Below are 25868 nucleotides of genomic sequence, written 5' to 3' on the forward strand. Positions count from 1 at the left end.
TTGAATATAAACTGAAGTATAGTGCAAAACGATTTAATGAATAATGATTTTACCAAGTAATTCTATTCGCTTAACTGGTCTATTCTTCTATCAGCTTTAACTGTTGTATCAAGTTTAGCAAGAAGCTAACAAAATGCAAACTGGGTTGCAATTACAGTACTGTAAAAATGGTTTCACTGTTATAGATAACAAAGTTTATTTGTCATTTGCTTCATTACAATATACACATTAAAGTGCAGCACAACAAATTTTTATGTTTTAATAAAAAGGACTGAATCTTAAAACAATTTTTTTAGAAGGTGGCTTTTCCATTATTCATAGGGACAGTGTTTCTGCTACAGTTTGTTGCCAAAGGGTTTGTCTCCACTACAAACCGCCTTCTTAAATCCCTCTCCCTGCCTCCTCCAAACTCACCTCCAAACTCACCTCCAACAAGATGTGCAAAGAGCTCATGGACGACTTTGTCACTAAGATTGAGGCCACCCGTTCAGCTGCCTGTGCCGTTTCCCTCCTTTCCCCTAGCCCACCAAGCCAAATTTCCCCTAAGGTTCTCCCCCCACCCCCCCCCCCAGCCCTATCCCTGAACTTCATCTTGCTCTAGTTTCTCTCCTATCTCCCCTCATGCCCCCTCTGAGCTCATCTTGTTCATAAGACACGCCACCTGCTCCCTCGAGCCTATTCCCACCAGACTGCTTACCGCCCAACTTCCCTTCCTGGCCCCCATGTTAGCTGATATTAAAGGTTCCCATTCACCCATCACCTCCATGTTCGCTGACCTACATTGACTCCCGGTCCAGCAAAGCCTCAATTTGAAAATTCTTACCCTTGTTTTCAAATCCCTCCATGGCCTCGCCCCTGCCTATCTCTGTAAACCCCTCCAGCCCTACAATCCTCAGACCTCTGTGCTCCTCCAGTTCTGGCCTCTTACGCATCTCTGATTTTCATCGCTCCACCATTGGTGGCCTAGGACGTAAGCTCTGGAATTCCCTATCTAAACCTCTCCATCTCTTCTCTTCTCCTTTAAGAAGCTCCTTAAAACCTACCTTTTTGACCAAGCTTTTGTTCACCTGTCCTAATATCTCCTTATGTGGCACGTTGTCAAATATTGTTTGATAACACTCCTGTGAAGCACCTTGGGACATTTTACAATGTTAAAGGCACTATATAAATGCAAGTTGTTGTGCACCGCTAAAACATGGATAAATTATAAGCATCCCAAAGCTTGAGCATTAGTACCTGATGATGAGATGGTTTTCACACCTGAACAAAAGTGCTTATCACATTGATTGCCAAAAGTGCTTCATCCCTAGCACCTAATGAGGTGGAAAAGACTCTGAAATATCACTGAATTGGTTACTAGACACGTTTCACACCTAGATAAAAACACTTGTAAAAAGAACTTAACCTTAATTGGCAAAAAGGGCTTAACACATCGGCTTTAGCAATGTGCTTAAATGATTAAATACAGACCTTTGCAATTCATTTAAAACTTTTATAAGATAAGAAATAGGAGCATGAGTAGGCTATAAGGCCTCAAGCCTGCTCTGCCATTCAATAAGATCATGGCTGATCTTCAACCTCAACTCCACTTTCCTGCCCGATCCCCATATCCCTTGTTTCCCCTAGATATCAAAAATCTATCGATCTCAGTCTTGAATATACTCAACGACTGAGCATCTACAGCCCTCTGGGGTAGAGAATTCCAAATATTCACAACCCTCTGAATGAAGAAATTCCTCCTCATCTCAGTCCTAAATGTCCGACCCCTTATTCTGAGACTATACCCTCTGGTTCTAGACTCTCCAGCTGGGGGAAACAACCTCTCAGCATCTACCCTGTTAAGCCCTCCTAGAATCTTATGTTTCAATGAGATCACCTCTCATTCTTCTAAACTCCAGAGATTATAGGCCCATTCTACTCAATCATTCCTCAAAGGACAACCCTTTCATCCCAGGAATCAATCTAGTGAACCTTCGTTGCACCGCCTCCAAGGCAAATATATCCTTTCTTGGGTAAGGAGACCAAAACTGCACACAGTACTCCAGGTGTGATCTCACCAAAGCCCAATACAATTGCAGCAAGACTTCCTTACTCTTGTACTCCCATCCCCTTGCAATAAAGGCCAGCATACCATTATTCTTCTGTCAGTTATTCATTTAAGTGGGCTTTATTGTACTCTGGTCAGACTGCACCTTGAATACAGCGTCCAGTTCTGCTGGCCAGAAATAAGAGGCATTCAAGCATTGGTGGCAGTGCAGAGAAGAGCCATAGGGCTGATTCCCATTGTCAGGGGTCTGAGAGATGAGGAAAGTTAGAGAAACTTACGCTTTTCAGCTAGAAAGGAGACATCTGAGAGATGATACGGGTGTAGAAAATGCTAACCCAGAATATTACTTTAAATTAAACTGGGGAGGTAGAACTAAGGGATACAGGGTCAAACAAGCAAAAGGTATCTTTGGTACTGATAGCAGGAAATTCTTCAGAATAAGTAATCAAGGCTTAGAACAGGGTGATGGAAGCAAAAACCCTGGAATCGAGCAATTGGATGCCACAATGGGGGGGGTGGTCATTAGACTCTCGTGATGGATTAAGTAAGATTGGCTGAATGCCTTCACCTGCAATTATCTTGTGATCGTAGTACTGATAAAAGAGACTCAAAAGGTGGTCTGTTATGAAGTGCTCGATAGAATTAAACGTTCCCAGATTAGATGTGAACAATGCATTTTTTTTGTGTTTTTATCTGAATTTTTTTTAAATGGCGAAGTTCTTGGAGTCGTTTTTCTACTTTAAATGCACTATGTAAATGCAGGTTGCTGCTGGTGATGTAATCAGGGAATTTGCTTGAAAGATATGCTAAACTCAAGCATGCAGCATCTGAATTAATGTTGATGGTCATTCACCCAGGGTACTTTAATCCAGTCAGTGTTAATTCAGCTCCCTTGTGGTGGTGCTTGGGGGCTGGGGCGGGGGGGGAGGGAGGAGTATTAAGTTCTATTGCTGGCACCAGTTGATCTTTTGTTAATTAAGAGATTGACTGAAGAGAACAAAATGTTGATGCTAAAACAAAAACAGAAAATGCTGGAAACACTTATGATCAGGTAGCATCTGTGGAGAGAACAGACAATTTAACATTTCAAGCTAATTCTATTTGGTTTTACTGTTGAATTTATTTTTTTAGAAAAGGGTGCTTGTGAGATTCCTCCCATCTGTTCTATCTTATTCTTCCAGAACCTGGCATGTTTACATGGGTTTATTCAGTTTCCTGGCACTTTATTCTGTATATTGCATAGTGCTGGGATAGTTTCCTCACTGGTGCAGAAATGAGCGAGACCATTACTGTCAGTAGTCTTAGCAATTCACAAAATATTTTATTTTACTGCTGAGAAAAGGTAATATCACTTTTTAAAGTTAGATGATGAATCTTAACAGTTTAACAAGTTACTGTAGTACAAACAGTTTCTCCACCAGGGACCTGTGGTATGACCATATAAGAGAACATTGTACTGTATCTGTTTTGTATCTATCTTCCAGGACCTTAGTGTCTCGAGCATTACTGTAGTAACAAGTGTTACATAATCCGAAACATGATACCTGTTAGTTTATGGGCAAATGCGTTAAAATGCGAGGCCCCTACACCGTTCAGTATCAAAGTAGAAGCAAATTGTAAATGGGAATTAATAAGGAATCTTTTCTGATCGGCCTGTGCTCTTTCACGCTGGGCCGTAGGCTGTGGTTGGAGTTTCTTGTGTAGTTTTCATTGAAAGGAGTTTGGCAAAACGCCCAGATCTGCATGGAGTTTGCAGAAGGTTAGTGTAGGCTACGTTACTGTCACTGCATGAAGCTAAAGCGGCCGTGTTCTATTATCTGTTACCGAGACTAATCTGTAGCTGAATGTTGTTGAAGTTCCTCTTAACAACCTAAGTAGAGTAAGTGAATCAAAGTAGATCATCTCAAAATGAGGGATTAACTGCCATGACCAACCTTGCATATAAGCCACTCTGAAATGTTATTTGAGTACTTTTGGCAAAAGCGGATGGAGCAAAGCTTAAAATGAACTGTGCCAGAATGCTGAGGTTTGCACTGGATAAACCTCACTCTCAGTGCTGCAAACTCTTACCAGTGTAGGATAGAGCAAACGGATGCAATTATTTATATTATGACAAGTGGGATTTTAGATATTTGATCTCTTTTTTTAAGATCCCTTTTAAGGCAGTGGTAACTGGCTTCATGACACAGGAAATACTATGAACACACAGGAAGGTTTGCTTACAAGCTGTTCACTTCCCTTCTAATGTGAGCTGTCCAGTTATTGTGCACTTTGTTTTCATTTGTTTCTTGGTTTGGAAATTTCCTTTGCAATGCGAATGAGTAAATTTAAACAAATGTTACATACGGGGAGGGCCAACAATTTTCAAATTGTGTTCTTATAATCTTCATCAAATATTGTACTGTAGAATGATCCATGTGAGCTGCTGAAACAATCAGGGTGTTTACAAAAGCAAGGAAGTTTAAGGCAAGTCTTTTTTTTCCTGCCCTATCTCCTGACTGCAGTTCTGTAGTCGAGATGTTAGTGTTGTTATTTTTGTCTTGTTAATTACAAATTAATGTATTGAAATAAATCCTCGCGGAGAACTTGGAAGATAGTTTGGATCCTACAATTTTAACTTCCACAAAACTTGCTCTGGATATCCATTTCATTCAGAACAGCGCAGTATTATACGTGATGATGTCAACAAGCAAGTGCCCCTATTCTAGGACTTCACATTATCTAGGCAGACATTCCAGTATAATACTGCATTGTCAGAGATGCTGTCTTTCAAGGAGACACCTTGACACCTTATCCATCTATTCTGTTGGTACAGGTGGATGTTACAGGCCTCATGGTACTATTCAAAGAGGAGCAGGGAGCTCTCACCAGTGTCCTGACCAATATTACTGTCTCAGACAACATCACCATATCTAGTCATTTATCTTGTTGCCGTTTGTTGGTTTTGCTGTGTGTAAAATGGTTGAAGGTTTTGTGTATGTAAGTCACTACAGTATTAATAGAGTTGTAAATCAGGGCATTTTAACTGTGCTAATGTAGACAGCTTTAAGATAAATGTCTGTGGTCAAAATGGGAAATGGGGTTCTTAAATCGTATCTGTTTAGTTAATCACCCTAAACATTCACTCCCACCACCACCGGTGCACAGTGGCTGTAGTGTGTACCATCCACAGGATGCACTGCAGCAACTCGCCAAGGCTTCTTAGACAGCACCTCCCAAACCCGCGACCTCTACCACCTAGAAGGACAAGGGCAGCAGGAACATTGGAACAACGCCACCTGCATGTTCCCCTCCAAGTCACACACTATCCCGACTTGGAAATTTATCGCCATCCCTTCATCGCTGGATCAAAATCCTGGAACTCCCTGCCTAACAGCACTGTGGGAGAACCTTCACCACACGGACTGCAGCGATTCAAGAAGGCGGCTCACCACCACCTTCTCGAGGGCAATTAGTGATGGGCAATAAATGCTGGCCTTGCCAGTGATGCCCACATCCCATGAACGAATAAAAAAAAAAATCAGTTTGTTAGTCAGAGGTGAACCCCTTCCTCACACAAGATGCATCCTGCTGTGACATTTAGGTTTTGCCTATATGGAATTTTGTTAGTTTATAATGTCTCACAATGTTAAAGCCAATATTTTGCTTTAACATTAAAACTAGCAAACTTGGAATCCAGATTAATTCTGTAGTAATTAAGAACATTAATTAGTAAACAGTGAAGATCATTGGATATAACTATTTCTTAAACCTCTGGTGGAGCTGTTTTTTTTTACAACACTTAATCAGCTGGGGGTCTGTTCATTCAATGCATGCAGCAGGAGGCTAACTGAAAGGACATTTGGATGTCTTTGAAATGGCTGTCCTTCAGAGTAGAAACCAATCAGTCTGGTAACTATGATTGAGGGATCGATGGGTCTTCCCCTCCCTCAAGACCTCACATGCACACTCATTTCCTCATGCATGCACCCTCTTGCTCATGGGTGTGCTTGCCTTTCTCTTGTGTTTCTTTTATTTCATTCTCTGGATGTGTAGGTCACCAGCAAGGCTGTCATTTATTGCCAATCCCCAGTTGCCCTGAGTTTGATACAACTGAGTGACTTGCTAGGCCACTTAGGACAGTTAAGATCAACCAAGTGCATTCTCACTCGCATGCTGTTTTGCTCGTGCACTCACACATCTGGAACACTACATTCAGTTCTGGGCACCGGACCTCAGGAATGATATATTGGCCTTTATGGGGGTGCAGTGCAGATTCACCAGAATGATACTGGGGTTAAAAGCTTTAAATTATGAGGATAGGTTTGCATAGACTAGGCTTGTCTTCCCTTGAATATAGAAGATTAAGGGGTGATCTAATTGAGGTGTTTAAGATGATTAAAGGAGTTGACAGGGTAGATGGAGAGAAACTATTTCCTCTGGTGGGGGAGTCCAGAACTTTAACCTTAAAATTAGAACTAGACTGCTCAAGGGTGATGTCAGGAAGCGCTTCACACAAAGGGTAGTGGAAATCTGGAACACTTTCCCCCCCCCCAAAAAAAAAATCTATTGAGGCTAGGTCAATTTAAAATTTCGAAACTGATGTAGATAGATTTTCGTTAGGTAAGGGATTTGGAACCAAGGCAGGTAAAGAGTTGAAATACAGATCAGCCATGATCTAATATACTGGTGGAACAGGTTCGAAGGGCTGAATGGTCTACTCCTGTTCCAATGTTTCTTTCTCTCTGTCTCTCTTTGCCCCCCCACCCCAACCACCACATGCATTCAGGTAAGGTCAGCTTATTTTGTGCACTGGAAAACACTGAGCCTCAGCACAGCGGTCCTTACAGCAGTACACATGTGTTCGTTCTCGCATTGTCAGTCCCGTTTAGTCAAAAAGTCTGGTGTGAGTGAGTCGAGAGGTTTAAAAAGAACAAACATTCAAGTGCCACCTATCTCATGTTCAGGGTGACCCAAAGCCTTTCACAGCCACTGAATTGCTCTTGCATTGTAGACAAATGTGGCTGCCAGGTCCCACATACAAGCGTGAGATAAATGCCCAGCTAACCTGTATTGGTGGTGTTGGATGAGGGGATGAATGTTGGCCATGATACCAGAAGAACACTTTCCTTTTCTTCAAATAGTGCCACGAATCTATCTTGTCCACCTCAATAGGCAGTCAGGATCTCAGTTTAACAACTCATCGAAAAGACAGCCCTTTTAAAAATGCTGCATTTCTCAGATCTGGAACTGAAGCCCCAAACTGAGGCTTCACCCAGAATCTTATGACTCAGATGTGAGTGCTTGCACTGACCCAAGCTGAACTAGGAGTCCATGACAAATGGATATTATACTTTTGAAGTGAAGGGACTTGCAATTCAATTTTCCTTGATCTGTAAAAAGGGGAGAAAAGATTCAAGGAATATATCCATATACTCTCCCTTTGACTTCTAGATTGATTATTGGATTCATAAATGTTTCAGAACTCCTAAAGTGTTTTTATGACAAAAATGCAATCTTCCTGCTGCTTGCATGCATTTGTAAATCTAAAAGACCTGACCTTCATTGTTCCAACAGCAGTGGAGACCCATTTTTTGTGGGATTTGTGAGCTACTCTAAATTTACTGGTTCTACTTCTGACCTACTGAACATCGAGCTAGTGTAGTGATTTTTGACAGTAGTATCAAATGTTGGCCAAAACTCGGTGCAATTCAAGACCCATAATAGCCATTTTTCTGTGTTGTACAGTGTAATGGCATCTGTAGTCCCTATTGTCATCTTACAGGCCTACAAAGACTGGTGCCTGGTGAATAATATACACTGGGGAGAGCGCTGCATGGAGGTTAGTAGGATATTGCTGTTCTGCAACCAAATTGAAAACTCGCCAAGATAAAAGTACTTAAAATACATCAAGAGTGGCGCATGGGTTGTGTTTTAAAGCTGCTGAACCAATATTTGCCATGCACCCTCCCTCTCCATCTGTTAGCGAAGATAAAGGTGGTAGACTTTCTTACTACCTGTAATCCAAGAATGATATTGATTTGCTGTTGATTCCTGCTAAACATTTTTAAAGGACATAATCAAAACTCTTTTTTAAAAGGACTTACATTTTTCCACTGTAGGGGGGGGCGGAATCCAACTAAGAGGAGGCTTTCTGAGAATGCGAGCCCCTACTCTGGCAGCATTCCATGGCGAGGAAGTGAATTGACACACCAAGCACTGTTGTGAAATCTGGAGTTATTTTAAGGTTGCAGCCGTAACATTTTATACTTATCGAATGTACTATTTACACTGAGTTGTATTGAGGAAAGTTTCGATATTGTATGGCAACACCTTTTCAGGAATAGTAGCAGTAGTTTTATGGACTGTGATGCCATGAATAATGGCAGTAAATTGAACAGGTTTGAATCATTTTCTACTATGTTAGTTGATTAGAAATCTCTAAATTGTGGCTTACTGATTATACTGTTGCCAAAACCTGTTCAGTTGTGGGTGTGTATGCAAGTTTGTTGTTCCTGGTTTTGGAAATGCGTTCTGCTGTGAACGAGTTCCATTTGTGTTTTGGTGATTGGCCAGTTCTCTTCTGACCATAGCCCTAATTTTGCAAGCCTCTATGCAATGAATGGAGCTTTGTTGGGGGCAAGAGGGGTCATAAAATTAAGGTGTGCTTTAAGGCGAAGGAACGTGGTAGGCAAAGGCTTCTTCGGCAGCACCTCCCAAACCCACCACCTCTGACACCTACAAGGACAAGGGCAGCAGGAACATGGGAATAACACCACCTGCACGTTCCCCTCCAAGTCACGCACGTTCCCCTCCAAGTCACGCACGTTCCCCTCCAAGTCACGCACGTTCCCCTCCAAGTCACGCACGTTCCCCTCCAAGTCACGCACGTTCCCCTCCAAGTCACGCACGTTCCCCTCCAAGTCACGCACGTTCCCCTCCAAGTCACGCACGTTCCCCTCCAAGTCACGCACGTTCCCCTCCAAGTCACGCACGTTCCCCTCCAAGTCACGCACGTTCCCCTCCAAGTCACGCACGTTCCCCTCCAAGTCACGCACGTTCCCCTCCAAGTCACGCACGTTCCCCTCCAAGTCACGCACGTTCCCCTCCAAGTCACGCACGTTCCCCTCCAAGTCACGCACGTTCCCCTCCAAGTCACGCACGTTCCCCTCCAAGTCACGCACGTTCCCCTCCAAGTCACGCACGTTCCCCTCCAAGTCACGCACGTTCCCCTCCAAGTCACGCACGTTCCCCTCCAAGTCACGCACGTTCCCCTCCAAGTCACGCACGTTCCCCTCCAAGTCACGCACGTTCCCCTCCAAGTCACGCACGTTCCCCTCCAAGTCACGCACGTTCCCCTCCAAGTCACGCACGTTCCCCTCCAAGTCACGCACGTTCCCCTCCAAGTCACGCACGTTCCCCTCCAAGTCACGCACGTTCCCCTCCAAGTCACGCACGTTCCCCTCCAAGTCACGCACGTTCCCCTCCAAGTCACGCACGTTCCCCTCCAAGTCACGCACGTTCCCCTCCAAGTCACGCACGTTCCCCTCCAAGTCACGCACGTTCCCCTCCAAGTCACGCACGTTCCCCTCCAAGTCACGCACGTTCCCCTCCAAGTCACGCACGTTCCCCTCCAAGTCACGCACGTTCCCCTCCAAGTCACGCACGTTCCCGACTTGGAAATATATTGCCATTCCTTCATCATTGCTGGGTCAAAATCCTGGAACTCCCTTCCTAACAGCACTGTGGGAGAACCTTCACCACACGGACTGCAGCAGGTCAAGAAGGTGGCTCACCACCACCCTAAGGGCAATTAGGGATGGGCAATAAATGCTGGCCTTGCCAGCGACTTTCACATCCCATGAATGAATTTTTAAAAAAGGGAGGTTGCACTTGTGGGCAGCGCCAGACTCTATGTAATTTGCTAACTTTATTCCATCAGGTCCCATGCTAATTTGTCTGTTTTTCAGGCACTTGTAACCTTCATGACTCACCTTGTCCATTTAAAACTGATGCGTGACTAGCTCACTACCATGGCCTACTGAAGTTGGATTTTTAAAGTTGGGTTTCTGTAGCTAAAATTGTATTTTTTCCCCAATAAGTATTTGTATTCAGTAGCATTTCTCTTCTGCAAAATTAGTTTCTGTTGCTGTGGAGGGAGCTGTTTTGCATTAAGCCATTTCTTTGTTTGCTGCTGTAATTGAAGTCGGAGCTAACAAAGTTTTGAGGATGGGAATGAGGGTTTTCCCTTGGATTTAGTATCGTCTTGAACTAATCTTCCTTATCTAAACTTATAGCCAGGTGCACATTGTTGGATATGGTAGTGTAGTGGTTCTGGTACTGGACAGCAACCCAGAGGTCAGATTCCACCATGGCAAGTTGTGAAACTGAATTCAATAAATCTGGTAATTCGTGGGCTAACAGCAGGAAAAAAATGACTGGATGCTGCATTACAAAAATGGGCAATAAATGTGGCTTGGTAAGCTTTGCCTACATCCTGAGAACACATTTTTTAAATGTAATGGGCATCCATCAAGTTGAGGGGGTTTTGATGTGTTTTCAAAAGGGCTAGTCGTTTATGTGTAAACCTAGGTTTTCAGCCTCCCGAGTTATAACCAGTAATAAAGCATAAAATAGATAACCTAATATGGACAAAAATACACTTTTTGTCAACTATTGATTGAAGTTCATGCAGAGGACCTTTAGCAGGGTGCCCCTCCCATGACATCTGTGATCAGGTCCCTGACCTTTGACCCAGTTGCATCCATATGATCATTCAGGAGGAAACACTGGATGCTTATTGGAAGTGGGTATGCTGCAATTGGTTGGCATATCCTCTTAAGCATGCAGCCGTATTACTTTGACCAAAAATTGCTATAATTTTAATAGTTGCTTTTTTTTGCTCAGCATATGTTATACACTATAAAACGCTAGTGTAAAACATGTTGCTTAGTTGTTGAAGGCTTCTGTTAAATGTCTTTCTTTAATTGCTATGGCTTCTTGGGGAGGATCCACTTTGTTTCTTTCAAACATTTTGTGTTGAAACAGTATTAAAGGCAACAGGGATATTTTTGTGAACTTTTTGCTAATTTGTGTTACAGAAGGTTCATATTTTCCTTCGTATTTAACTATAATTAACAGTTGGGCAAGACTGGTACAAAAAAGTGTGTATTGAAGTTTGTGGCGCCCTCCTATTTGGGTGAACCAACTACCTTTTGTATATAAAGTATTTTATCTGTATTAAAACTTATTTTCCAATGACACAGAACAGAAGGATTAAGGCAAAACACATCAACAAAAGATTGGAATGAAGATATGGGGTGACAAACACAAGAAAGAAGTGATAAAATGACTGAGTGCAAGGCAATATAAGATGCAGTGGCATTAAGTGAACAGAGATTGGATTGCAAGGAGCGACAGTAAGAGTCAAAACGAAGGTTATCCATATTGTGGTAAATCAGTGTACTGAAGATGTTTGAAAGTAAATAGAATAGCATTTAGAGCACCAAACATTTTGTGATCCTGAAAATTAACTCCATAAAATCTTAATGTACGATCTTGACATAGTTTTAATGTGTTTTTTAGAACTAGATGTCCTCCTCTCCCCATTCATCTGTCTACCATGCAAGCATACTATATATAGCTTTGAAAGTTTTTTTACCGTTTTAGATTGCAGGGTTACTGTTCATTTTACTTCTAAAGCTCTTCCTGGTTTTAATGTTTGAAAAACAGTCAAAATTGATGTTATGTCAATCTTGTAAGACTGGATTTTGGTTGTGTGGGTAGCCACAATTTAAAGCCAATTTTCAGCTAATGAAAGCTAGCGTTTTTATGAACATTGAATTAATGGTGGGAGCTGAAAGTAAAAGCAGAGCTAAGTAAAATTTTTGAACCTATTTTGGGGGTGCTTATGAAATAAGAATGTTGGATTATGCAGAAAATACAGTTTAAATTAAAATAGAACAGACTGGGGGAGGAGAGAATAAGGTGAAACTCGCTGAGCAGTATTAGTATTTTTTAGGCAAAATTGTGTTAGTATTTTAATAGGTCAGAGTTAGTATAGTAATGAGCCTACTACTGATACTTGTGCCATTTTTTTAAACCGTACCTTTAGCATAACAATGCATATGCTGAGAACACAACTAGTCAGCTCTGGTAGACCGGAATTTCCCTGAATATAGTCTGCTGTCTTGAGCATTAATTTTATTTTTATAGTTAATGCACACTCGAACAAAAGATTGACTTCTCCCTTCTCACGTTTGTAAACGGTGGCCGTTCATTCATACAAGCAGATCAGTTTAACATGACATTAATCATTAACTGCTAAAGTCTAGCCAGATGTATAAATATAACATTAATGTACTTTTAAGCTGTGATTCTAAATCTAAATAGAGCTGTAACAAAGTATTGAAAGCTCAGTTCTTTGCATATTCAATTCTAGTTTGAAGCTGCAGTCTTTGGTGCTCTTCTGCTTTGTTAGCCTATGTTTTATTTCCCCTGGCTATGATTTGATTGCTCATAGACTAATTTTGATCTCTCACCAGTCAAAATGGTGTCTGAAGGTTAGTTTTATTGTGATTTTAAAATTTGTTTTTTCATGAATGCTTTTTTGTGTTCTTTTTAAGACTAAAATTTGCTGTGAGTTAAATCCTGAAGGGAAGTTAATACAGCAAAATTGCCACATAACCCTAAATATTCTGAAAAGATTGATATGTATGGTTACTATGGTTTGCCAGTTTGTTGACTTGTTCCTGAGTTTATGCTGGGACTTGCCATTTATCATCTCAGTTCCCACCACTTAAAATGTCCATGTTTAAAACGGGCAGTCAATTATATCGTCCAAAAAGCGAAAATCATTATCCATTTGCATGAACGTCAATTTCAAAGTCTTATGTGCTTCGTTTATTTCTGGCAGAAACAGCTGTATTAAGGGTCTCTGACAATTTAATGAATTGTTATCTTCCTTTTTCTCACTGATCATTGTGAAACCTTATTTCAATTTAACTCAGATTATATCGAATTAAATTAGGTGGATTCTGTGAATTACAGGATTTAAATTTAACCGGTCTCCTGATTTCCATGTTAGTCAGTTTAGAGACAGTTTCTCCAGATGAAGTGATGTAGGCTCAGGTTAACAACCTGCCCTGATCTGATTATTAAAAAGTGTGTTAGTCTGTGCAATCGTTAACCAAAGAGTAGACGTGGTACGGGCAGATGGGGTTATAGAATTGGGAGCAATCATGGTCTAAACCACTCACCCGTGATATACACAGGTGGGAAATTGGATTAGAGTGGGTAACTCCTCCTTTGCCACAATGTCGATGCTTCTACGAAATTGACTTCTGTTTTTTTTTGTCAGATTATCACTACTAGAAAACTCAATGCCTTTATCTCCCACATTACAGTGCTCCCCAGTTATAACTGCCCATCATGTATAGCGGGCAATTCGCATTCACACAAACATGCCCACAATAAGCGGTGGGGACTATACTGGGGGAGAACTGTATAACTTAAGTTCTTCTAGGAACATCGGAACAGGAGTAGGCCATTCAGCCCCTCATGCCTGCTCCGCCATTTGATAAGATCATAGCTGATCTGTGATCTAACTCCATATACCTGCCTTTGGCCCATATCCCTTAATACCTTTGGTTGCCAAAAAGCTATCTATCTCACATTTAAATTTAGCAATTGAGCTAGTATCAATTGCCGTTTGCGGAAGAGAGTTCTAAACTTCTACCACCCTTTGTGTGTAGAAATGTTTTCTAATCTCGCTCCTGAAAGGTCTGGCTCTAATTTTTAGACTGTGCCCCCTACTTCTAGAATCCCCAACCAGCGGAAATAGTTTCTCTCTATCCACCCTATCCGTTCCCCTTAATATCTTATAAACTTCAATCAGATCACCCCTTAACCTTTGAAACACCAGAGAATACAACCCCAATTTGTGTAATCTCTCCTCGTAACTTAGCCCTTGAAGTCCGGGCATCATTCTAGTAAACCTACGTTGCAATCCCTCCAAGGCCAATATGTCCTTCTGAAGGTGCTCACAGTACTCCAGGTGCGGTCTAACCAGGGTTTTGTATAGCTGCAGCATAACTTCTGCCCCCTTGTACTCCAGTCCTCTAGATATAAATGCCAGCATACCATTAGCCTACTTGATTATTTTCTGCACCTGTTCATGACACTTCAGTGATCTATGTACCTGAACTCCTAGGTCCCTTTGGACATCCACTGTTAACTTTTTACCATTTAGAAAGTTCCCTGTTCTATCCTTTTTTAATCCAAAGTGGATGACCTCACATTTGTCAACATTGAATTCCATTTGCCACAGTTTTGCCCATTCACCTGATCTATCAATATCGCTTTGTAATTTTATTTTTTCATCTACATTGCTTACAATGCCACCAATCTTTGTGTCATCGGCAGACTTAGATATGAAACTTTCTATGCCTTCATCTAAGTCGTTAATAAATATTGTGAATAATTGAGGCCCCAAGACAGATCCCTGCGGGACTCCACTAGTCACATCCTGCCAATGTGAGTACTTACCCATTATCCCTACTCTCTGTCGCCTTTCGCTCAGCCAACTTCCTAACCAAGTCCGTACCTTTCCCTCGATTCCATAGGCTTCTAACTTAGTTAACAGTCTCTTATGTGGGACCTTATCAAATGCCTTCTGGAAGTCCATATAACTAACATCCATTGACATTCCCCTGTTCACTACTTTAGTCACCTCTTCAAAAAATTCAATCAGGTTTGTCACGCACGACCTACCTTTCACAAATCCATGCTGGCTCTCTCTGATTAACTGAAAATTCTCGGTGTTCTGCCACCCTATCCTTAATTATAGACTCCAGCATTTTCCCCACAACAGATGTTAGGCTAACTGATCTATAATTCCCTGGTTTCCCCTCTCTCTCCTTTCTTAAAAAGCGGAGTGACGTGCAATTTTCCAATCCAGAGGGACAGTTCCTGAATCTAGAGAACTTTGAAAGATTATAGTTAGGGCATCTGCAGTGTGCTCACCTACTTCCTTTAAAACCCTGGGATGGAAACCATCTGGTCCTGGGGATTTGTCACTCTTTAGTGCTATTATTTTCTTCATTACTGTTGCTTTACTTATATTAATTTTATCGAGTCCCTGTCCCCGATTCAGTATTAATTTTCTTGGGATTTCCGGCATGCTATCCTCTTTTTCTACTGTAAATACTGACGTAAAGTAATTGTTCAACATGTCTGCCATTTCCCCATTGTCAATGACAATATCCCCACTTTCAGTTTTTAAGGGGGGCCAACATTGCTCCTGACCGCCCTCAATTTCCTAAATTAACTATAAAAATTCTTCGGATTGATTTTGATATCCCTTGCAAGTTCTTTTCATACTCTCTTTTTGTAGCTCTTACTATCTGTTATGTGACCCTTTGTTGATCTTTGTATCTTTCCCATTCGCCAGGATCTGTGCCATTTTTTGCCTTTTTGTATGCCCTTTCCTTATGTCTTATACTGTCCCTAACCTCTTCAGTTGTCCATGGCTGGTTTTTTTTTTGCAAGTAGAATTCTTGCCCCTCGGGTATAAACCGATTCTGTATCACGTTAAATGTTTCTTTAAACGTTTCCCACTGATCATCAGTCCTTTTACCCATTAACAGATTTGCCCAGTTTACTGTGGACAGTCTCTGTCTCATCCCTTTGAAGTCAGCCTTACCCAAGTCTAGAATCTTAGCAGCTGATTCACTTTTTCCCCTTTCAAACGCTACATTGAACTCGATCATGTTATGATTGCTATTGGATAGATGTTCGCGTACATTTAAGCCGTTAACTAAATCTGGTTCATTACTCATTACTAAATCTAGTATGGCTTGCCCCCTTGTTGCTTCTAGGACATACTGCTGTAGAAAACTATCCTGAACACACTCAAGAAATTCGCTACCTTTTTGACAGTTGCTAGTCTGCTTTTCCCAATCTATGTGAAGGTTAAAGTCCCCCATTAAGACCACTATGCCTTTCTTACATGCTTGTCTCATCTCTGCATTTATACAATCTAGCACTTCAGAGCCGCTGCCAGGGGTCCTATACACAATTCCCACTATAGTCTTAGATCCTTTCCTATTTCTCAATTCAACCCATAAGGTCTCTGGCTGCTTATCTCTCGTTATATCCTCCTTTATCATTGAAGTAATTTCATCTCTAGTCATTGAGGCTACTCCTCCCCTCTTCCATTTTCCCTGTCTCTCCTGTAGACCTTATAACCCGGTATATTTAGTTCCCAATCCTGACCATGTCTCAGTGATAGCTATCATGTCATACCCTCCAATTTGAATTTGAACCAGTAGTTCATTTAATTTATTCCTTATAATCCGTGCATTTGTATATAGAACTTAGTTGGGCCACACACCCTAGCCTGACCTTCAGCTTTGATGCTGGGTTAATCGCCTTACACCTTCTAGTTTTCACTTTATCTGTAGTGTCTAATGTACACTTCCTTTCTGCTGCTCTACACTTTTCCCTTTCACTTGTTCTTGAACAACTGTTTGTACTATTTGTATTGTAGATTTCCCCTGGGTCTTCCCCTCTCTTGCTGCTCTCAACTTTACTCCCTTCTGACTCCTCTCTCAGGTTCCCATCCCCCTGCCACTCTAGTTTAAACCTTCCCCAACAGCACTAGCAAACACCCCCACGAGGATATTGGTCCCGGTCCTGCTCGGGTGTAACCCGTCCCGCTTGTACAGGTCCCACCTTCCCCAGAACCGATCCCAATGTCCCAGGAATCTAAATCCCTCCCTCCTACCCATCCCTGCAGCCACGCATTCATCCGGTCTATTTTCCTGTTCCTATACTCACTAGCATGTGGCACTGGTAGTAATCCTGAGATCACTACCTTTGAAGTCCTGCTTTTTAATTTATCTCCTAACTCCTTAAATTCACCTTGCAGGACCTCATCCCTTTTTTACCTATGTCGTTGGTACCAATATGGACCACGACTACTGGCTGTTCACCCTCCCCCTCCAGAATGTCCTGCAGCCGCTCAGTGACATCCTTGACCCTAGCACCAGGGAGGCAACATACCATCCTGGAGTCACGTTCGCGGCCACAGAAACTCCTGTCTGTTCCCGTTACAATTAAATCCCCCATCACTATAGCCCTGCCACTCCTCTTCCTCCCCTCCTGTGCAGCAGAGCCACCCATAGTGCCACAAACTTGGCTCTTACTGCTTTCCCTGATAAGCCATCTCCCCCAACAGTATCCAAAGCGGAATATCTGTTTGAGAGGGAGATGGTCCCAGGGGACTCCTGCTCTACCTGCCTAGTCCTTTTACTCTGTCTGGCAGTCACCCGTTTCCTTTCTGCCTGCGTCGTCTTTACCTGCGGTGTGACCACCTCACTGAACATGCTATCCACAATAGCCTCAGCCTCACGGATGCTCCACAGCGAATCCACCCGCAGCTCCAGCTCTGAAATGCGGTTAGCCAGTAGCTGCAGCTGGACACACTTCTTGCACACATGGTCGCCAGGGACACTGTTGTGTCCGTGACTTCCCACATAGTGCAGGAGGAGCATATCACGGGTGCGAGCTGTGCTGCCATGACTTGCCTTAGATTTACCCTGCGTTCACCCCTCAGACTCTCCTCTTACTCTCGTCTCTTTTATACTGTGCTCACCTCTCGGACTCTCCTGCCTCACCTGTGACGTTGCACAGTAGTTTTCTCGTTGCAGGTCTACTGCTGCTTTTATTCCCCACTCAGTCTTCTGCCACTCAGGTCCACCGCCCCTCTGTGGAAAAAGTTAGGAAAAGCAAGGCAAAGCAGCACCTCCTTCCCCCACTTCACCGAACTCCCACACTCACCAAACTCACAGCTGATCACTCTATGCTCCGCTGCACTCCGTGCTCGGTTTGCACGAACAGGCCCCTGTATTTCTACAGTTTGTGACTCTGATGAGTCAGGCCTGCTCCACCTTCAGGAACCAGTTTAATCTAGCTAACCAATTAACTTACTATAGCAGCGCTCTCTGCTGAAGCCTGACAGAAACTTAAAAAACTTAAACTTTAAAATTGAACTTAAACAGTTGATAGAAATTTACACTAGATTTTAAAGAGATTAACCCTTAAACTCCCACACTCACCAAACTCTCAGCTGTTCACTCTATGCTCCGTTGCACTCCGTCATTCTGATTTATTTAGTTTCGATATACAAAAATATTGATGTGATCACGTGGGGTGACTGGAAGGATATGGGCACTGGACCATTTTATTTTTTTAAAATGTAATTCTGTGGGATCAGGTGGAGTTTTTTTCTTCTCTCCGACTTCTAACTTTGCCCTATGTCTAAAGTTGTGTCCTTCGAAATCTGATGCTCACAAGACGAGGAAAAGAACTGTCACATGCCAGAAAAAAAATTCAGTTGCCGTTTAATGGGGTCTTCGTTTAACAAACAGTCTCGGGTATTTTTCTACGGTCTTAGTAGCAGAGAGGAATTTACTTCTAAGGTTTACTGAGTTTCCTACTTCTGCAGTATTTTCCTTTACCTGGTACCACCTATTGTGACTTGCCTCATTTGGACCAGTTCTGGCCAACTCTATATTAATCGCTGACTATGTCAGCTTCCAGTTTTAAAATTGGTGTAGAGTGACACAATTCTTCCTAGCAGCCAGCTTTCTCTATACTGTCTTCCATTATTATGCAATTTGTTGCAGTGCAAAACTAACTTCAACCTTGGCACAAAGGTTTAACATGACCAGACTGATCACTGGAAAATATTTTGGCTAAAAGAAAGAAATAACTTGTATTTCATATTGAAGGACATCCCAAAATATAGTACAGTTGATGAATTGCAATTGACCTGTAGTTAATGTTGTTTAGGCATAAATTGTGACACTTCATAATTTGCAGTGCAGAGAAATCTTAAGAATCCTCCTCAGCATAAAAGCACTTTTCTGTTTTTAGGGTAGATTGAGAATTGAACGTTGGGCAGGAAAATTTACAAGACCGTTCTCATAGAGATGGATCAGTCACATTACATTTGATTCTGTTTACATGATTGCAGGAAATGCACTGAAATCCTCTGGTCCCCACATAAACTCCAAGTTTTGGTCACAAATAGGCCCAACCTGAGAATTTCAGCCCTGGTCTAATGTTGATTGCTGCCCACTCCAGTTGAGTAAATAGAGTGTACAGGTCGCAAACGGGTGCTGAGATGATCTCATCGCCATTATTGGCGCTGGTGCCCAAGTTGGGAGAGCTGTCCCTCAGAGTCAACATTCCGCCAGCATCCTCTACTCCTCCATAAGTATCGCTGTGTATGTCCTGTACACTGACAGGATAGTCACACAGAGGTGGGGATGGAATGGTATACAGTTGGGTGGGTGTGATCATGGGGGTCTTTAAAAGTGACTCTGGACCTCATGAAGTCTCATGGCCTCAGGTCAAACAAGGCCAAGGAAAAACCGCCTGCTGAATACTGCCCCCTCAATTGACAAATAAGTACTTCTCTATCAACACTGAGGGAAGTAAGGGCACCAAATGTACTCTGCACGGGGGGACTTCAATGTTCAATGTCAAGTGACTTGATAATATCGCCACTGACCAAGCTGGTCTGACCGACGTAGCTGCCAGACTGGGCCTGTGTCATTTGGTATGGGAGCTCATTCGTCCTCGCCAGCCTACCTTCACAGACATATCCAGCAATGGTAGGAATGACCACCGCACAGTCCTTGTGCAGTTTCACCTTCGTAGTGAAGATACCCTCCATCATATAGTATGGAACTATCAAAGTGCTAAATGGGACTGATAAGGACAGATCTAGCAAACTAAGCTTCCACGAGGCTCCGTGGGCTATTAGCAGCAGCAGAATTTATTACCATTACAAGCTGTGACTTCATGGCCTGGCACACCCTCAGCCCGGTTCAGTGGGGGCTATAGACAGGCTACCTGCAATTTCATTCACAATTCCTCTGATGAAATAACTCATTCCAGCCTATGGCTGGGCCTCGACAGCATCATGGCTTAGACTGACAAGCGGCAGATAACATTTGCACCACAATAGTGCTAAGGCTGGGGCTCTTTTCTCTAGAAAAGAGAAGGCTGAGGGGTGACCTGATAGAGATCTTTAATATAATGAAAGGGTTTGATAGGCTAGACATAGAGAAAATATTTCCACCTGTAGGGGAGTCCAAAACTAGAGGTTATAAATACAAGATATTCACTGATAAATCCAATAGGAAATTTTCGAGAAACTACTTTACCCAAAGAGTGGTAAGAATGTGGAACTCACTATCACAAGGAGAAGTTGAGGTGATTAGCATAGATGCATTTAAGGGGAAGCTACATAAGCACATGGTGGGGGGAAGGAATAGAAGGATATGCTGATACAGTTAGATGAAGAGGGGTGGGAGGAGGCTAGTGTGGAGCATAAACATTGACATAGACCACTTGGGCTGAATGGCCTGTTTCTGTGCTGCGGGCTGTATATATGTAAGTAACGGTCACCTCCCCTGACCTTCAATGGCACTACTATCTCCGTGTTTCCCCCCCGCCCACCATCAACATCCAGGGAGAGGATCGCCATTGACCAGAAGCTTTATTGGACCAGCCATATCAATAATGTGGCCACAAGCAGAAAAGAGTCTGCGTACTGTGTGGCGAGCGGTCAAAGCCTCGCCACTATCTACAAAGCTCAACTGGGGTGTGATGGAATACTCAGCACTCACCTGGGTGGGTGCAGCCACAACAACGCACGAAAAGCTCAACACCGCCCAGTACAAAGCAGTCTGGTTGATCTGCACCACTGCCATTGAACTCAATATCTAACCTTTCCACCATCGGTGCTCTACGACTGCAGTAGGTATTTTCTAGAGGATGCACTGCAGCAACTCACCAAGGCTACTTTTGACAGCACCTCTCCGCTCATAGATCTCTCCCACTAAGAAATCACCTGCACTTTCCCCTCCAAGTCATAAACCATCCTGACTTGGACATTTACATCTGTTTCTTCATTGTTGTTGGGTCATAATCCTGGAATTCCCTACCTAACAGGTGATGATGGCCTTTCTCCTTGAGCCATTGCAGTCCTTTTATAATTGTACAATTAATGGGCCGTGCTAGCATTGCTCACATCCTAAGAACAATTTTTTTTTTAAATCCAGCCGGGATAAAGCTTAAACCACAAATATTATCCCCTTGCTTTGGATGACTTGAGTGAAGTAAAACATTGTCACATACTGTTCTGTACCAATTTGAGTCTCCTTGAACAGCTTTGAATGAATAGCTAGCCAATTAGATGAGCATTTTGACACATGTAAATTAGGATTACATGTGTGTGCCAGTGGCTGTACATATACTGCACTATATTTGGCTTTTTTTCAATCTCACTTCCCATATTGTTGTAATTGTCCTGCATCCTTTTCCTCAGTGTAACACAATTTTAAAATAATTGGTTTTCTTTTAAAGTTTTAAAATCAAATGGTATAGTTAAAAATGTCTTTAATGTGGATCTGCTTAATATGTAGTATTTTCCTTGAATTAAATTATCATCAAGGTCATTACTTGTATATTTAAAAAAACTATAAGATAAGTTTGTAGAATTTCAGAAATAAATGTGGGGGAACGAAGGAACTAGTGACTGTTGCAGAATGTAATTAGGACAAATCGTAGACATTCTTTCTCTTACATTCTCAACTACAGATTAAAGATTCTAATGTATTTCTGGCATGATGTTTTGTATCTTCCAAAATGCTAATTGTAATCTTAATTCTTGGTCTCCTAGCAGTTCCAGAAAATTCCGTACTCTCTCGGCTAGCTGATTTTGAGATTTCTGCAATCATACTTTTTTTAAAAAAAGTATCATGCTTAAAGGCTCTCCTGATAGTTTAGCAAGTTTCTGCACGAGTAGCTGAGCCATACAGAGCATGAAATCTCCCTGGTTTCGATTTTCAATGTGTAGAGAGTCTTTAGATTGACAGTGGTGTCAGATTTTGGCGTCTGCACCTCTGGGTTAGGGAGGGGAAAATCAGTTGAGGCTCCCACTGTATCTGCATGTTGATATAGGATGAGGAGAGGAAGGAGCTTGACTAGGATGCCTCTGGTAGTTAAATAGCTTGCTGACATTTATCAAGGGTTGCAGATGAATAATGACCACATACTGATCAACACTCATGGAACCAAATCCTATCAAGATTTGATGCTTTGAAGAGGGGAGAAACATTGGTAGAGAAAATAATACAGTAACAATATTTTATGTTTGACTGGCATTTTATTATTGTAATAATACAATGGTAAAATATACAATTGATGCCTTTCAGATTTTTTTCCTGGTCTAGGGGGTCTCTTTTTTTTTACTTAGATTTTTAAATCTTACCTCTTCTCCTATGCCTCCACCAACCTATGCTCCATTCTGGAACTGGGACCCACATCTGAAATTCTGTCTCTGGCTGAAAAACCAGCTGAAAACAGATTCCAAGGGGTCAATCAAGAGAGCAAACATTGAAATTTGACCTGCTTACACTGGAACAGCTAAGTGAAAGGCTGTCCTTTCAAAATAAATTGTCAGCAGTCCAGAGGAGCAGTCATGCCACAATGAGTTATCACGGCAGTGATGGCCCGAGGGCTAACTGGCTTTAAATAGAATTTTGTACTACCAGTATGAAACTGAGGGGAAAAAATAGGGTGTTCCCATGGATATTTGATTACTTTTTGAAGGCTGCACCGTCAAAAGTACATGTCAAGATTACAGTTCTTAATGTTCTACCTAAGTGATTGCACTTCAGAGCAATTCATGACGTGGTGCTTTGAGACAGTTGAGATGTGATAATGGGCTGTGTAAGTTTTTAATGTAAGTTTTTTAACTCCAAGTGCTATGAATTTAAGAAGCTGTAGTTCCAGGTGGCATAGCATGTTGCTGTAATGCATTGTCAGAGTTGTAATAAATGTTTTGATTTGTGCTTGTGATTCTGCAAACAAAGTTCCTGAACTTGGCCATGCTATCAGAGGGGGCCCTGAGCAGAGGCAAGGTACTTCCCCTGCAAAGAGGGGAGTTAGTGGATTAACCACGTTCTCACTTAATTGATGGATAGAGAGCAACATTAGCAGAAGTGTGTGAATGATCACTTTTCTGCCATTAGTGTAGGAAAGATGTGATTTGGAAAGAAAATAGGATGAAAAGGTGGTGTCAATTACATGCTGTATAATTCTGCGTGTTTCTCATTCAAAAATAAATTCTGAGAAAATTTTAAGCAGGTGCTTTCAGTTTTCAAAGTGCAGAAGGTTGAAAAAATCACTGATCAGTCACAGTTATGACAAAGCAGATATTTACTGCCTGTCAGAGTAGATAGGCGAGCATGGTATGCATCCAACATGGTCTCTGGTACATTATACTATGAGGACAGTTGTCAGCAGTCACAGGTATTAGTGATCATCAAAAATCTTCTGCTGGAGCAAAAATATAATTAGCTCAGATATATTATAATTTAAGTTGCCTGCTCAGTTTTTAAACTGTAGACCTCTTTTAACATAAACCTGTCAAGTCTTATGTTGATATAATGAATTACTTCAAGAAACAATGGTTTTATAATGCCTTATAGTGCCCAACGAAGTGGAAACTTTTTACATTTTTTGTTGTGGGTCAGATTCCACAGCACCAGAGCAACAAACTAAGCTTGAGCATGTGTGATTTGTTAACTTGTAATTCAAGACTTTCTGGCTGCTGGTCCTTTTCTAATGGCCAGTGAAGGTCCACACAGACAAGTGATCTGAAAATTGCCTTGCTTGCCTGAAACTGACTGTGATCAGAAAGCATGGTGACCTGCCCTTGCTATCACTGGAGTCTCCAACAAAAGTCACCTTTAGGTGGATCTTGCTGCTGCCTCATTTAACTTGCAACACTGCCACAGAAGTTTGGATTGTCTTTGACAGAAGCTCTATATAGTAAAAGTACCATATCTTGGTCCCCTTGGAATAGCCTGGCCAATTTCAAACTTCATGCAGTTGATATTTGAAATATCTCATATATTAACTTGGAGCAATGACTATGCTTTCACAAATCTTGTAGAATCAGTTTAACTTCCATATTAGTTTGAGAGTGGAATAATTTATTTCCAAGCTATTTTAAACTTCCAGATTTCTTTAATTGAATGTAGAAAATACATTAACCACAAAAATTAGGATTCCTAATACTGTACAGCCATAGCAATGATTAGCTTGACTTAGATGCAACTTGCCATAGCTGTGGCTAATGTTGTACTCCTTGGATATCTTGCTATTATGATATGGCAGTCATGAAAAATATTCCAGTTTTATTATTACAGAATGTTGAAACCTCCCAAGAGTCATGACTTATTTTGGGATTAATATTTCACAGTGAAGATTTGGATGTAGAGGAATTTAGTGATGCTGCTCCATTTTTGGCTAAAAGTTGATTTTTTTTGTTCTGTATGCAGAAAGAAGACACAGTACATCAAGCAAACCACCTGTGACACCTCCATCATCTTCTGCATACCCTTATCCTTCCACGCTCTCAAAAAACAGAAGCGGTAGTGATTGTGGGAACAGTCGCTCTTCTGGTGGAAACGGTGCTTCATCCAGCTCTAAGATACAAAAATCCCCCAAAGATAAACTACACATCAGTGGTATGAACAGACCACTTTACCTGGTTCACCATGGCAAGATGCCCCATGATAAAAAGTTAGTGCATGCTTTTCTTTTTGGTTGCTGTATTTTGGTTTGACAAAACATTTCTGCTGCACTGTTTGCCCACCACAGAACAGATTTTTAGCACCATGGTTTTCAGATAATTTAACTCTAACTTTTCTAATTTGCTTATCTGCATCCTCGATGGCCAATGTTCACAAACTGTTGGGATGAACATTTCCAAATTAACCTTGAACTGTCTCACGTCCAGTAAGGTGACTGTTCAGGAAAGGATCACATTCAGTAGCTTGAATTCTTTGATTGTCAAACTGTTTTGCCTTTGTTCACATCTTGTTGATGGTTAAGCAGTGCAGAAATGTCTTGACATTTAATTGTAGTACATCACCATCCAGAATGGTCCATTTCTTCCATCCACTCCCCCACCCTCAGGGGAAAAAAAACAAAATAGTGTACTACAGGTATTTAGATAGTAAACCAGAGAAGCTTTTGCTTGAAAGACTGCTTAAATCATTTTATTCAGATATCCGAAACACCGTTAAAAGCTAGAAGAATCTTTCTAATTCTGTGCCACTACAGCTGCAAAAAAAAATCAATTGAAACCATGTCACATTACTAGTTTATATACTTGTAATATGATTTAGGATTTTATTTAAGTTTAGCCAATGGAAGTTAAATTCTTCACACTTCAATCTATGTATCAAACACTAGGAAATTAATGTCTTAATTTGAGAAATCTTTATATCTGGAAAGCTTGGCCAAATGAAGAAACAAAAAATGGAAATCTGAAAACACAAAATGCTGGAAACAATAAGGATTACTATTTGGGGTGTAACGTGTCTTTTCTGTTTACCAATTCTGACTGACCGGCTGTATATTTCCAGCATTTCCTCTTTTTGTAACAGTTTATTCTGCTGATAGACCTGATTAGTTTAGTAGGCTCACTTTGTTACACGAATGCTTAGGAACATTGTTGGAAATATAACATAACATTGACTCTTTGTTTCCTCAGTGATTATATGATTTTATATATGTTGTGTTCCTGATAAAATAGATCGCCATATTTTTCTTCCATTAAAATAAGTTTTAATTTTGGTGGATTGAAAACCAGTTGGAACAATCATTTTCACACCATTTCATGTTTCAAGACAACTCTCATTGAGGCATGAATCTTGGTGATGCTCACAGTAGAGCTTGGGAAGAACCGACT

The 25868-nt window shown here is 41.6% G+C and overlaps 1 protein-coding gene across 2 annotated transcripts in view; it reads left to right on the forward strand.

The window, feature by feature from the left end:
- The window catches only part of LOC137334229 (ataxin-7), a 111331-nt gene that overhangs the window by 71805 nt on the left and 13658 nt on the right, over positions 1-25868 (forward strand). For both annotated transcript variants that reach the window (XM_067998842.1, XM_067998840.1), the window contains exon 5: positions 24451-24694. In XM_067998842.1, coding sequence (XP_067854943.1) covers positions 24451-24694 — 244 coding nt within the window. The remainder of the gene's footprint in view (positions 1-24450; positions 24695-25868) is intronic.

This window comes from Heptranchias perlo, chromosome 17, assembly GCF_035084215.1.
Source record: "Heptranchias perlo isolate sHepPer1 chromosome 17, sHepPer1.hap1, whole genome shotgun sequence".
Taxonomy (NCBI): Eukaryota; Metazoa; Chordata; class Chondrichthyes; order Hexanchiformes; family Hexanchidae; genus Heptranchias; species Heptranchias perlo.